General features: G+C 44.4%; 1 protein-coding gene across 2 annotated transcripts in view; it reads right to left on the reverse strand.

Annotated features, from left to right (window-relative positions):
• LOC120051928 (potassium voltage-gated channel subfamily C member 1-like) overlaps positions 1-16,071 on the reverse strand; it is a 106,493-nt gene that overhangs the window by 20,574 nt on the left and 69,848 nt on the right. Inside the window, exons 3-4 of one of the 2 annotated variants that reach the window (XM_038998811.1) lie at positions 6,474-6,677; positions 3,361-3,476 (exon numbers count right to left, since the gene is read on the reverse strand). In XM_038998811.1, coding sequence (XP_038854739.1) covers positions 3,361-3,476; positions 6,474-6,677 — 320 coding nt within the window. Of the gene's footprint in view, positions 1-3,360; positions 3,477-6,473; positions 6,678-16,071 lie in introns of those variants that run through there. The other variant, XM_038998810.1, reaches the window with a different exon arrangement.

Consider the following 16,071-nt stretch of genomic DNA (forward strand, 5'->3'; position numbering starts at 1 on the left):
GTTTGTGTGACTGTTTGTACACTGCTAAACATGGCAGTTGTACTGGTGTCTCTGAGTAAGGCGAGAGGAGACACCAGAGTAAAGAGCCACAGGAGTGAGAAGAGGACACGGCAACACAAAACAAAAAACGACAACAAAAACAAAGGGAGCACAAAAGGAAAACACAGGACACACCACGGACAGACAGACGGACGGACGGAGGGAGGGACAGAGACTGGGGAGAGGACAGCGACAGACAGACAGCCAAGTGTAACGCAGAGCAACAAGAGCCGACATACAAACGCATGACACGACACAACCTGAGGAGGGAGACAACAACAACAGACACGTCAGAAGACATGGCCCCCCTCACAACCCCACCCTCCTCTCCATGGTGGTCCTCACACACATACACACAAACGCACACGCACATTGCAGAGAACAGAGGGCTAGCACTGCAGCCGACATACACACACATACACGCAAACGCACACGCATTTGCACGCACACAGCGCTAACCGATGGACAGAGGGACATCCACAGCCAAACACAGGTACCGTAGCTCATTCACACCCACACACTCCCGATCAGAATCTTGAGTTATGTTGGTAGCGTTGCGTAGTGGCTTAATTGGTCAAATGGGTCATGAAGGGCTCAGTTTATGGTGTGTAACAGGGCTCTAAGACGGGGAGTCAAGGGGTAGGCTACAAGTACATGTGGTGAGAAATCCTGTGTGTTGTGTGTGTGGAGGAGTAGAGTTCTGAGAGGGTGAATTTGAATGGAGGCCTGGGCTGAGATTGCAGACGAGGTCTCTGGGAAGGAGGGAGGGAAGGATGGAGGGAGGGAAGAGATGAGGAGGGGGAGGTGGGGGTGGCCATCATATAGCTCACATCACGTTACATAACGCCATTTAGCCTCCCATTGCACAATTAAGCCCGGCTCCTCTCTTTCTTCCTCTCTCTCATCCTCTCTTTCTCCCTCTATTGGATCCAATGAGTCATGTAGGTCTAATCGGGCCCATTCGCTCAGGGCACATTCTCTCACCCCTCAGTGGAAAACGGTTGTGGCATTTTGGTGGTGAGAGAGAGAGAGAAGAGAAGGTTGAGTAAGAGAGAGAGAAGAGAAGAGAGAGAAAGAGAATAGAGAGTGGGGGAGAGAGAGAGACAGAGAGGACTACACTGGTCTGCAGGAACTGAGAGGGGGTTTGGGGTCATCCGGAGGGCAGAAAAGGAGGTTAAAGGTTGTGCGTCTGTCTGTGTGTATAATGTAAGGTTAAGTGCAGAAGTTGAACTGAATGAAATTGACCAAAAGCTAAGCCATAGTTGGGGTTGAACTGTGTTAAATGTGGGGAGACGTAAACACATACATTTCCAAACATACGTTGATGTACAGTGCCCTCCTGAATGATTGTCACCCTCGGTAAATATGAAGAAAAAAGGCTGTGAAAAAATGTCATTGTTGTTTATCAGCTTGATTTTACACTCAAAATATCCTATGAATCTGTCCTGTAATTGAGTAAAAAAAACATAAAATAAAAATAATAAAAATTCATCAATAAATCATTATTTTATTCAAAAACATGTGTGTCACAATTATTGGCACCCCTAGAAATTCTTAGGAACAAAATCTAATTAATGTACTGTATATTCCGATTAAGATATGACTTTTTAAAGTTCATCTGACTCTTTGGGAACTCTTAAGTGGTCCATCCATGACTTCCTATTTCCCTGGGATATAAATATGAGGCGACACACAAGCTAAACTCCCTTAGTCATCCATCAACATGGGAAAGGCCAGAGAACACACAAATTAAATTACTTTTTTTTTTTATTTTTTTTTTTAAAGTTGTTGACCTTCACAAATCTGGCAATGGCTATAAAATGATAGCTACAACCCTGATAATACACATTTCCACGATTAGGGCAATAATTAAGAAATGTAAAACAACTGGAGCAGTGATAATCCTGCTTGGAAGAGGACGCAAGTTTATTTTGACCCCACACAGAGTGAGAAGGATGGTTCAAGAGGCCAAAAAAATCTCCAAGGATCACAGTTGGAGAATTGCCGAAGTTGGTTACATCTTGGGGTCACCAACTCTCCAGAACTACAATTAGACGCCACCTCTATGCCAACAAGTTATTTGGAAGGGTCGCCGCCTCTGCTGTCACCAAACCACAAACGTAAGCGCCTGGAGTTTGCTATATGTCATTGGAACCAGGTTTTGTTGTCTGATGAGACTAAAATACAGCTTTTTGGCAACAAACACCAGAGGTGGGTTTGGTGTAAAAAGAGCCATAGTCATACAGAAAATAACCTAATCCCCATTGTGAAGTATGGTGGTGGATCTGTGATGTTGTGGGGATGTTTTACTTCCAAAGGCCCTGGGAACCTTGTTAGGATAGCATGGACTCCATCAAGCACCAGAATATTTTCGTCCAAAACCTGTCTGCCTCTACCAGGAGGCTAAAACTGGGTCATCCGGCAGGACAACGATCCAAAGCATACCTCTGAATCCACACTAAAATGGTTCACTGACCATCGAATCAAGCTTTTGCAACGGCCATCCCAGTCCCCTGACCTAAACCCCATTGAAAACCTGTGGGGTGAGCTGAAGAGGAGAGCCCACAAGCGAGGACCATGGACTCTGAAGGATCTGGAGAGTTTCTTCCTATGTGTTTTCCCAACTCATCAAACATTATAGGAGACGACTCAGAGCTGTTATCTTGGCAAAGGGAGGGTGCACAAAGTACTAAATGCAGGGGAGCCAATAATTGTGACATGCATGTTTAGGAATAAAATATTTATTTATTGATGACCATTTGTTTTTCTTTGAACCATTTTAACTCAATTAAAGGTTCGATTCATATGATATTTTGAGTGGAAGATCAAGCTGATAAACAACAATTACATTTTTTCACTGCCTTTTTAAGTTCATAATTCAAGAGGGCACTGTATGCACACACACAAACATGCACACACGCACCTGCGCACGAACACACACTCGCAAATACGCACGCACACACCCGCATCCGCGCACGAACACAAACGCACGCGCACACCCGAACACGAACACACATACATTTACCCTCCCACCCTACACTTAGCACCATAATCTACCATGAAAATGCTGAACCAAACCTTAAAGCTTTACTGGAACAAGCAGTTAACTGTCATGCATTCTTAAACATACAACCTTTTAAGAGTGTGTGTGTGTGTGGGGGGAGGGGCATGTTACTTCATGTGTGTGTGTGTTTTGCTGTGGTTTGTGTGTGCATATGTGTGGGCGTGCACAAGCTTGCCATGTTACTGTCTTACTGTGTGTTTGCTCATTGTGCTTTCAACCAAACTTCTGTATGTGTCTTTTGTGTTACCTCTGATTCGCTATGGTTTGATCCAGGAAGAGGCTGAGTTTGCATTGAGGTCCTGCTGTAGCAGAGGCCCCTCCGGCTTGAACCACTCCTCTCCTGGGGGGGATGCCGGGCTGGCCGCTGCAGCGTCTGGTGTTTGTTGTGAGGGGAGTGTTGGAGTGGGGTTTGTAGAGGAGTGTATTTGGGATCGGGGACGTTAGGGGCAGGCCGGGCGGGGGGTTAGTTTTAGGTTGAGGTTGAGGTGGCGGTTCAAAATGGCAGGTGGAAGGGGTTGGATTGTTGGAGGTAGAACCATGGGGATGTCAGGTGAAATAAGAAGCAGGTGAGTGGTACAAGGTAAATAAAAAAGATGTCCAGTGAGAAAGCATGGAGAAATGGAGGGCAGGGGCAGAGGAGGGGAGAGGAGGATGAATGGATGGGTGTAGCGATAGCAAGCAGACAGGGTGTGGAGAGGAGAGAGAGACAAAGAGGAACAAAGCATGACCAATAAATGAGAGCCAGAATGAGAGCCACAAGATAGATAGATAGATAGATAGATAGATAGATAGATAGATAGATAGATAGATAGATAGATAGATAGATAGATAGATAGATAGATAGATAGATAGATAGATAGATAGATAGATAGATAGATAGATAGATAGATAGATAGATAGATAGATAGATACTACATGACCAAAAGTATGTGGACACCTACTCTTCGAACAAATCATACCAACATTTATGGGCATTAATATTGAGTTGGTCCCCTATTTTCTGCTATAACAGCCTCCACTCTTCTGGGAAGGCTTTCCACTAGATGTTGGAACATTGTTGTGGGGACTTGCTTCCATTGAGCCACAGCGAGGTCGAGTACTGATGCTGGGCAATTAGGCCTGGCGTTCCAATTCATCCCAAAGGTGTTCGATGGGGTTGAGGTCAGGGCTCTGTGCAGGCCAGTCAAGTTCTTCCACACTGATCTCGACAAACCATTTCTGTATGGACCTCGCTTTGTGCACAGGGGCATTGTCATGCTGAAACAGGAAAGGGCCTTCCCCAAACTGTTGACACAAAGTTGGAAGAACAGAATCGTCTAGAATGTCATTGTATGCTGTAGCGTTAAGATTTCCCTTCACTGGAACGAAGCGGCCTAGCCCAAACCATGAAAAACAGCCCCAGACCCTTATTCCTAAGCATATGGGCAGGTAGCCTTCTCTGCAAGAGAACACGTTTCCACTGCTCCAGAGTCCAATGATGCCTAGCTTTACACCACTCCAGCCGACGCTTGGCATTGGCATGGTGATCTTAGGCCTGTGTGCGGCTGCTTGGCCATGGAAACCCATTTCATAAAGGTCCTAATGAACAGTTCTTGTGCTGACGTTGCTTCCAGAGGCAGTTTGGAACTCTGTAGTGAGTGTTGCAACTGAGGACAGACAATTTTTACGTGCTATGCTCTTCAGCACTGTGCAGTCTCATTCTGTGAGCTTGTGTGGCCTACCACTTGCTCCTAGACGTTTCCACTGCACAATAACAGCACTTACAGTTGACCGGGCAACTCTAGCAGGGCAGAAACTTGACGAACTGACTTGTTGGAAAGGTGGCATCCTATGACTGTGCCACATTGAAAGTCACTTCATTAAGGCCATTCTACAGCCAATGTTTGTCTATGGCGATTGCATGGCTGTGTGCTCGATGTTATACAGCTGTCAGCAATGTGTGTGACTTAAATAGCCAAATCCACTCATTTGAAGGGGTGTCCAAATACTTTTGTATATATACATACACAGACAGAGAGACAGAGAGACAGAGAGACAGAGAGACAGAGAGACAGAGAGACAGAGAGACAGAGAGAGAGAGAGAGAGAGAGAGAGAGAGAGAGAGAGAGAGAGAGAGAGAGAGAGAGAGAGAGAGAGAGAGAGCGAGAGCATGACTACAGACAGTAGAAGACAGATTGACAGTAGAAGACAGATTGACAGCCAGATGCAGTGTGATAGCTATTCAGTCAGCGATCGTACTGTACAGATCTCGTTTCAGAACAGGCTGTGAAAATGTGCATTAAAGCTGAAGAAAGAAAAAGCAGAGCTAAACCGGTGGGTTGAAATAGAGTACCTGTAAGTGCATGTATGTCGAAAAACGATATTATTAATAATAATAATATATGCCATTTAGCAGATGTTTTTACCCAAAGTGACATACAGTCATGTGTGCATTAATTTTACGTATGGGTGGTTGAACCCACTATACTGGCGTTGCAAGCACCATGCTCAACCAACTGAGCTACAATGGAGCACTATTGATATGTATTGATATGTACTGATATGTATTGATATGTGCTGATATGTATTGATATGTACTGATATGTATTGATATGTACTGATATGTATTGATATGTACTAATATGTATTGATATGTACCAAACTCAGGCAATAATACCTATATGTTATTTTACAACTCCAGTGTCCAGAACGGCAATAGAAAGCACCACAGCACATTCACATATACAGTAGTAGATGTGGGGTGCCAATGTAATTGAATACAGCATGTGGGAACTGGTCCAACAAAATATCAATCCATTGATATTTCACGTATGCCATAATGTGTCATAACCCAGTTCATATAGGAATGTCTGGAGCGTGAGACAGCTCAAAACAGCCTGTGGGTAGTGTGGGCAGGGTCTGTGACTGTCAGTCAAAATGATTGGTTATGAGAAATATGAGAAGGGGGAGGGGTCAGGGGAGAGGAGAGGAGAGGTGGTAGGGAAATACCTAGTGTTTCCGTAGTGTGTGTGTGTGTGTGTGTGTGTGTTTATGTATGTGTGAATTGGAAGTCAAATTCTTCCAAGAGCTGCAGTTGATTACGTTTGCCTGGTACGATGGAACCAATGGAATAGTTCCAAAAGCAAACAAAAAGCTCAATCAAACACACCTCAAATACTGTTAAGTTTAATGAAAGTATTTGACCTAAGGTGTGTGTGTGTGTGTATGTGTGTGTGTGTGTGTGTGTATGTGTGTGTATGGGAGTGTCATGAGCACACAGTGAGTGTTGAGCTGCTGAGTGTCGAGCTACTGAACCCTTGGGTATGGCGGAGCGCAGCCCCTGACTCTGACCCCGGCTCTAACCCCGGCCCTGACCCTGTCCTGGGCATACCTTTCCTCACGTTGCCGTCTGTAGCACGGAACTCTCCGGTACTGAGGAGGAAGCAGGCGCGGTCATGGGGATAGCGCTCACGGCTTCCGCCGGTGCCCAGACCCCCAGCAGCAGGACTCCTCTCCTCCCCAAGCACCATGTCTATGGTGGGGCAGTCCTCATTAGCCAGGGCTGCGTTGGCCGCATCGCCATTCTGCTTGGAATCTGGAGGGGAGAGGAGGAGGGGGTAGAAGAGGGGGGAGAGAGGGGAAGGAGGAGAAAGATAGGGGAGGGATGGGTCGGAGGGAGGGGGAAGACAAAGAGGCATGTAAGAAATAGTAAGGAGGGTCGACAGAGAAGGGTGAGGAGGTGGGAGAGGGGGGTGGAGGGAAGAAAGGGTAGGGAGGGACAGAGGAAGAAATTAGTAGGGAAGAAGAAAGATACGGTGAATGGGTGGGGTGTAAGGAATGGGGAAAGGAGAAGGGTGGGAGAGAGATAAAAGGAGAGGTAAATGGATGGAGAGGAGGAAGAGAGAAAATGTGTGGAAGACAGGAGAGATAAAGTGAAGAGGAGGTAGAAAGAGGAGAAGGGGAGGAGGAAGAATGTGTAAGAAGAGGGGGATAAAATGGAGAGGAGAGAAGGCAGAGAAATAAATAAGTAGCAGGAAAAGGGGGGGATGGGGAAAGGTATGACAACAAGATCAATTAGGTTTAAGGTGAGATAATAACAACAAGGAAGTAGAGAAGGACAGGAATGAAGAAGGAGACATAGAGGAGGGTGAGGTGTGAGAACGAGAGAGGGGGAGGAAGATAAAGGGTGAAATGAATAGAAGACGAGATGAGATTGTTAAAAGCGAGAGTGCGGGTGTACATGGTGAAGACGGTGAGGCGAGAAGAAGGAAAGGAGGCAAAGAGGGGGGAGAAGAACATCAGTGTCCTGTGATAGCCCTGCTCGTCATGTGACCAAAACACTGCAGTGGAGGAGAGGAGGCAGGAGCCCAGCGTCTCCAGGTCCACAGACACACTGACACACACACACACACACTGAGCTGAGCATCATTACATTAACACACACATTACAAAAGAGAGAGAGGGAGAGCGAGAGAAAGAGAAGAGAGAAGGGGGAGGGTAAGAAAGAGAGGAGGAACTGAGAGATACAACAGAGTGTAGATACTCACATACTGTACATGCGCACTCGTACAAACACACACACACGCGCACACACACACACACTCATGGTGAGATGCTGCGGGGTAACTTGTGCTTATAGCTTCCGACACAGCTGTCAAATCTAATTTGACTTGAGTTACTGCTCAACAATTTACAGAAATAACCCAGAGGGCCAAACCTCACAATGACACACAGAGAGACAGCGAGAGAGAGAAATTCAGTAAATAGCATATTACAGAGAGAGGGAGAGAGGTGTGTGTGTGTATATGTGAGTATGTGTACAGTATATGTCATTGAGCGAGCGTGTGTGTGTGAGCGTGCGTGCGTGCACATGTCTGTGAGCATGTGTGTGTAATATTCATATGTGTAAACATACTGAATTGTAATTGGATGCATTTTACCGCCGTATGATTGGTTAATAAGAATTTGCCACTTTTTTTCAATTTTCGCCGAAAATGACATACACAAATCTAACTGTCTGTAGCTCAGGCCCTGAAGAAAGGATATGCATATTCTTGGTACCATTTGAAAGAAAATGTGTGGAAATTTAAAAGGAATGTAGGATAATATAACACAATAGATTTGGTAAAAGATAATACAAAAGAAAAAAACAACCGTTCTTTGGTATTTATTTTGGTACAATCATCGTTGAAATGCAAGAGAAAGGCCATAATGTATTATTCCAGCCCAGGTGTAATTTAGATTTTGGCCACTAGATGGCAGCAATGTATGTGCAAAGTTGTTGACTGATCCACTGAACCATTGCATTTCTGTTCAAAGTTTTGTATCAAGACTCCCCAAATGTGCCTAATTTGTTTATTAATAACTTTTCACGTTCTAAACTGTGACCTCTCCTCAAGCAATAGCATGGTATTCTTTCACTGTAATAGCTACTGTAAAGTGGACAGTGCAGTTAGATTAACAAGAATTTAAGCTTTCTGCCAATTTCAGATATGTCTATGTCCTGGGAAATTGTCTTGTTACTTACAACCTCATGCTAATCGCATTAGCCTACGTTAGCTCAACCGCCCAGCAGGGGACCCACCAATCCTGAAGAAGTGACCACCCAGGTGGTGAGGTCATGGTCAGTTAATCATGGTATGAGACACGTGAACATGCCATTTATAGCTAGCTAATGAAGAGCTACGTTAAGAAATATCCTATATTTTGTTATTTTGTGTGCAAAATAAGACATGGTGTCAGAGTAAAAGGACAAAAATATGGATTTTGCTGGAGTTCCTTCACCTCAAATGGACTGGGAGTCTACAAACTTACTCGATGCTTTGAGTAAGTTCAAGGAGCTAATGTTCGCAGGTCCGCTGAGGGAAAGAGAAGAATAGGAAAATTTCAGCTACCTGCCCCTCTGGATCGGTGAAAAAGGGAGAGATATTTACAACATGGACACTTACCGAGGCTGAATCAAAGGAACTGAAAACATACTACGATCGTTTTGAAGCAAATGTTGTGCCGAAGACCAATACGATTTTCGCTAGGTACAAATTCCATGAGAAAGTACAGGGAGTTAGCGAATCGTTTGAACAGTTTGTGACTGAGCTGCGTCTGCTTGTGAAAGGCTGTGATTATGTAAACCGCGAGTAAGATTACTCACCGTCAATGAGAGAGAAACTTTTGAATATTGGGTCTGAGCTAACGCTGGACAAAGCTATTGACATAGCCAGATCTCACGAGCCAGCACAGGTTCAGATGAAAACCATTTCAGGCGGCATCACGTGAACAAGCAGTGCACGCAGTCAGGCAGACGTCAAAACACACCTCCAGTGCGCAGAGAGCGCGTCTCAGAACGGAGAGAGACATAACTCCAAAACAGAGCGACACAGACTCAAAATGCCCCAAAACATGTGGATATTGTGGATACAAAGTGCATGGCGAACAGGGAAATCGCCCAGCTAAAGGCAAACACTGTACAAAATGTGGAAAATGGAATCACTTGGCAGAAGTGTGCTGAGCTTACCGTGGAAAAACAGTACACACAGTGAGTGAAGATAATGCCAATCAAAGATTAAAATGCTGATGAACTGATTATTGATTCAGTTCTCTAATATCAGAGAATCAGAACAAGCTTTTGCTGACATTGAGATAGGAACACAAGGCACTGAGCTAAAGTTCAAACTAGACATTGGTGCACAAGTAAACATTATTCCTCTGAATAAGTACCGCAGCTTGACATCTGAGTGCGAGCTACAGCCCATCAGGCGCAGACTGACTGGTTATGGTGGTGAACAGCTCCCAGTAAAAGGCACATGCACTTTCAAATGCAAATACGAGGAAAGTGACAGGATGTTGGACTTTCACGTTGTTGACACTCGAGCACCTGCAGTGCTAGGTCTTAAATCATGTTTAGACATGGACCTCATCAAGCTAGTTTTATCAGTGACGGCACCAGTAGAGACAGAAAATGTTTGCTGATGTTTTTACAGGAATAGGACTATTCCACAGAGAATGTACCATTCACCTTGACCCAGACGCAACCCCTGTGGTCTACCCACCGAGAAAGATTCCCCTTGCTCTCCGTGCCCGTCTGAGGAAAGAGGTGTAGAGCATGGAGCAATCTGACATAGTCACCAAGGTTACAGAACCGACGTTAGTGGTGGTGGAGAAACCACGCACAGGCAAGCTCAGAGTATGTCTCGACCGAAGAACAAGGCTATCAAATGCCCCCATTACCCTTTACTGACGCTAGATGGAATCACACACAAGCTAGCGGGAGCACGCTACTTCAGTGTCATGGACGCCAGATCAGGCTACTGGGCTATCAAGCTCACAGAAGAGTCATCTAAGCTCACAACGTTCAACACACCGTTTGGACGCTACAGGTTCCGTCGCCTGCTTTTTGTGATTATCTCAGCCCAAGACGAGTTTCAGCGAAAGATCGACGAAGTGAACGAAGGCCTAGATGGACTTGTGGCAATTGTGGATGACATCGTTGTCTATGGTCGAACCAAAGAGGAACACGACAGAAACCTCTGCGCAATGCTGCAAGGTCCCGCGAGAGACGAGTCCGGCTCAACCCAGAGAAGAGCACAGTCGGCGCTACAGAGGTCAGCTACTTCGGACATCTTCTCACAGCTAACGGAATCAAGCCAGATCCACAGAAGATCTCAGCCATAAAATAAATGGAGCCACCAAAGAACCGTGCAGAGCTGGAAACACTGCTTGGCATGGTCAACTACTTAGCCAAGTTCGCACCCAGCCTCTCCAATGCTAAGGCACCCCTGCGTCAGCAGCTAAAGCAGTCCGGTGAGTTTCTCTGGGACAAGCAACACGACATTGCTTTCCAGAAAGTGAAAGACTTGATCACGAGAGAACCAGGGCCAATCCATGCCTACTACGACCCCAACAAATAGCTCAGACTCCAAGTGGACGAGTCAAAGTATGGACGAGGTGCAGTGCTACTGCAAGAAGGAAAGCCCATTGGCTACACTTCCAAATCTCTCACAGACTATGAAATCAACTACGCTCAAATCGAAAAGGAGCTCTACGCCATTCTGTTCGAAGGTAAGTGTTTCCATCAGTACGTATATGGACAACAAGTCATTGTGGAGTCCGACCACAAGCCCCTCGAGTCAATTATGAGGAAATCGCTAGCCGCAGCCCCGCCATGGCTACAGAGAATGATCCTTCAACTACAAAAATACGACTTCACAATCACTCACCGTCCAGGCAAAGACATCCCTGACGCAGACACACTCTCCAGGAAGTTTCTTACCTACAAGGACAGCAGCCTCAGTGAAGACATGGACATGCAAGCGCATACTGTGTACAGTAACTTACCAGTTAGTGACACAAAACTGAAGGAGATCCAAGCAGAAACAGAAAAGGATTCACAACTCACACAGCTGAGGAAAGGCATACAGGATGGATTGCCTGAGGAGAGGAGAAAATGCCCCCAGAGCGTCTCAGAGTTCTGGAACCATCGTGATGAACTATCAACGTAATAATTTTCAAAGGAGAGAAAATCATTATTCCTACCAGTCTCAGAGAAGACATTTTGACAAAGATCCATGCTGGACACATGGGCATGGAAAAGTGCAAACAGAGAGCACGGGACATTTAGTTTTGGCCCGGAATGTGCAAACAAATAGAGGACATTGTTGGTAAATGTGCCACCTGTCTTGAACGACGCCCCTCAAACACCAAAGAGCCAATGTTACCTCACTGTATCCCAGACCGACCCTGGCAGGTCGTGGCAACCGATCTGTTCACCTGGAACAACGAGGACTACATTGTAACAGTGGACCACTACAGCAGATATTTCGAACTCGACAAGCTTCACAGCACTACATCTGCAGCTGTGATACACAAGCTGAAAGCAATTTTTTGCCAGGCATGGCATTGTAGAGACTTTAATATCTGTCAACGGCCCCTGTTACAAATCCGATGAGTTTTAATCCTTCACAAAAGCATGGGAGTTCACACGTCATCACAAGCCCACATTACCCTCAAAGTAATGGCCTTGCTGAAAAATCTGTGCAGATTGCTAAATCACTCATGGACAAAGCAAACGCAGACGAGAGACCCCTACCTCAGTCTCCTTGAATACCGCAACACTCCAGTTGACAACCTCAAATCACCAGCCCAGCTGTCGATCAGCCGCAGACTTCGCTCAATCCTTCCCAGCACCAACCAGCAGCTGCAACCTGAGGTCATAGGCTACAAGGAAATGCATTAAAAACGTGCACAGAGACGACAGCAACAACAAAAGCGATACTACGACAGGTCAGCTAGACCACTGCCACCCCTGATCGACGGAGAGTCAGTTAGAACCCAGGAGCATGGCCTCTGGAAACCAGCAGTCGTCATCCAGCCAGCTGACACTGAACATTCATATCACATCCGTACCGCAGGAGTGGTGTACCGAGGCAATCGTCGTCACCTACTGAACACAAAAGAACAATAAACTGTCCCCTGAAAGAGAACGTGATGGACTAAAACACACACACAACACACACCATACTTACCTGCAACACCACAAGAGCTGTAGACTTACACAGAATCATGCTCAGCATCATATCACACAAGGTCCGGAAGAGAGGTCAAGCCCAGAGCTGTCCTAGACCTGTGAAATGTCAAAAGGTGTAGGCAGATCGCTGCCCTAAAAGAGTTCCAGACTGTAAACTTGTTATTGAAAAGTTGACTTGAAATGCTTTGGTATTGTATTTGTTTGAAATGTTAAGTGAAAGCTGAGTGAATTGCTACAGTGAAAGCTGAGTTGCTGAGAATCCTTTGTTCTAAAAGTGACAGTATGCTGAATCATTGTTTCAGAGTCTGTTATGTTGATTCAGTTGGTGCAGTATGCAGTATAAATGGTTATTTACCTTGAGTTCAAACTACAGAGCATGTATTCAAAAGAAACGCTTATGTGTAAACATACTGAATTGTAATTGGATGCATTTTACCGCAGTATCAAACTGCGCTATGATTGGTTAAGACCACCCAAGTGGTGAGGTCATGGTCAGTTGATCATGGTATGAGACACGTGAACATGCCACTTATAACTAGCTAATAAAGAGCTACGTTAAGAAAATATCCTGTCGTACTGCATTTTATTATTTTGTACAAAGCGTTCAAAACAAGACAGCGTGTGTTCAAACAGGCGTATAACACCTGGTAGTGGAGCCAGGGGGCGTCGGAACATTAAGAGGTCAAATATTCATTAAAGTAAGAGGCTTCATGAAGATCACTCACTATACCAACTACAAAACTGAAGTATGAAGATCGCTATACTGTCTGTCCCTCCTTACCTCTTCTTACCTTCCTCTCTCTCATGTCCAAATAGCTACATGTTAGAACACTGATATTCTGGATGAATCTGTAAATATCTGTTGTATTTGCCTGTTTATACCTGTATTAGGATACAGCCACACACCAGTTGACAGCATATTAGAAAAAAAGAAAGGGCCATATTTTATCTTCCTTGATGCTGTTGTTTTTGATGGCAGGTTTAGTACATCTGACTAACTATTGTGTGGAGGCAACATGGAGACCAGATGCACTCGGGGAGGTAGCTCCGCTCTGCTCTTCTCAGCAGCATAGACTGTTGGGACAGTTCAAAACAATACAAAAGCAACATGTCAGGCTACATTTTTCATTGTAAATATGCTATTGGTACTGACCCTGGAACTGACCCTGTATATAGCTTGCTTACTTTCTCGTTCTTATTTCTATTAGTTCATTTTCAGCTGTTGTCGAACACACATGGGTGTGAAAAGACTATTCTCTTCCTCAATAGTGTGCAGAGAATTCTACTAGGAAAAAAAGCCAAAATGAGTATGACATCCGGCATTTAATGTACAATTGATTTTTGAAATTTCACATAGTATAAAACTAGGGATGCAGTGATATTACATTTTTGGCCGATACCCAATGTGCTCCTTGCCAAAACAAACCCGATACCAATAACTGATATTTACAATTTTAGCTGCCTTTTAATCATTCTAGTACAGTTAAATAGTTGAAACACACACACACACACACACACACACACACACAGACCAAAAAGTTATTTTGTTGGCATTTACCTATGTCCCCATTACCAGTAAAACATAATCAAAACCTATTTTTTTCACTTACTTGCTGTGCTGTTTCGTTGTTCATTTGTTCAGTCTCAACCAGGATTTCTTCATAAATGTCAAGCAGTGAAGTTTCAGCTCTGTCTGTCCGTGGCCTCTCTTCCTCGGTGCGCACTGTCACTGTGTCCGTTTCCATCTTGTCCAGCTGTGTCTGTAACATTTCACGTAAACTCTGTTTCTTGTCTGCATCGAAGTAGCGGTCCTTGTACCTAGCATCGTGCATGGTGATGACACAGTTAGAGGCTCAGAGAGAATGCCACCGAATCGCTTGTTCACGGCCTCTAGTAGAATACTTTTCCAAGTTAATCCAACGGTCTGTGTTGGCATTTTTGTTGAGCAGGCGTTTCAATGCCATGACAAGTTATCACGTCTGCTGCAAATGCAGTTGAGCTTATTTCTAGAAAGTAGCTCATGAATGTGAGTTTCAACAATACTGTGTTACTCCGGTAGGGCAACATCTGGAAAAATAGCGCCTACTTGGTAGTGTGTACCGGTGCTCGACCAGTTGGCAAAAGCCAACATCATCCACGACAGAGAACAGTTGATTGTCATGGGCAATGAATTCCATTATCTTGGCATTAATGGATTTCGCCTTTGAGTTGTCTCGCTGAAATTTTCTTACTCCTTCAAATGACTGCTCGACTTGTTGACTGCTCGATCCACACAGCAGACATTGTGCTGTAGGTTAGGAATGCTGTGTTGCACATGTAGCGCTAAATTCTTTGTGGCATCATTACGTCATCTACCTACGTTATATAGGTATGCACGTCAGCTTTGACATTGGTTTTGCACATCGGCGTTAAACTAGACATCGGGCTGATGTTGGCATTTTTAGCTAATATCGGCCGATTCTGATATGCTTACCGATATATCGTGCATCCCTATATACAACTTTATTTTTTCACAAAATCAAAAAGCCTACTATTTAGGACTATTTATGGGTATTCGGACACGGCTTTAGACATCAGAGGCCGGTTTCCTAGACACATATTAAGCTTAGTCCTAGACAATTTTTTTGTATTTATTTAACCTTTTATTTAACCAGGTAAGACCCATTGAGGTTAAAAAGGCAAAACAGGGAAATAGCAGCGTGTACATAAGATATTACAGAAAAATACTAAATACACACAAAAGACAAAGTGTCACAAATTACAGATACAATTGAAGATTAGAAACAACTACATCTATCACAAACAGTGTCGTCGATCAGAGTCTTAAAAACAGGCATGGACAGTAACCTCCCCTAACTTTAATATATGTTGAAGCATGTTCTAGGATGAAGGGGCATTATGGGAAAAATATTGTTTCCCCATCTCAGTTATAGCCTTAGGAACAGACAAGGACAGCAGCGACTGTGAACGAAGACTATTGAGTGACTGATCTGGTAAAAAGGAACAGAGATACAAAGGGAGTTGTCCTATCAATGCTTGTACACAAATGTGTACCAGTGCTTTAGCCTCCTGGTGGAGAGAGAGGTCCATTGCACCATCGCATACAAATCACAGTGATGGGTGATCTAATGTAGCGTTTGCAATACATCTTAAAGCACCATGATACACGGTGTCCAGAGTTTTCAAGGTACTTGCTGAGGCCTGCAATTATACAATATCACCATAATCCAGCACTGATTTTTTTTTAAGTGCTTTGAACATGATCCTTTCTGACTAACATTGAAAAGCAAGATGTGTTCCTAAAATAGAAATCCAATTTCAACTTCAGTTTCTTGGTTATCAACGTGCTGTTTAAAATTCAGCTTTTCATCTAACCAAATCCATAGATACTTATAAGAGGTGCCCCTATCAATTTGTTGGCCTTTTATTGTTAAAATCTGCAAGTGACTCCATCTGTTTACTTTCAGGG

This window comes from Salvelinus namaycush, chromosome 8 (genome assembly GCF_016432855.1).
Source record: "Salvelinus namaycush isolate Seneca chromosome 8, SaNama_1.0, whole genome shotgun sequence".
Taxonomy (NCBI): domain Eukaryota; kingdom Metazoa; phylum Chordata; class Actinopteri; order Salmoniformes; family Salmonidae; genus Salvelinus; species Salvelinus namaycush.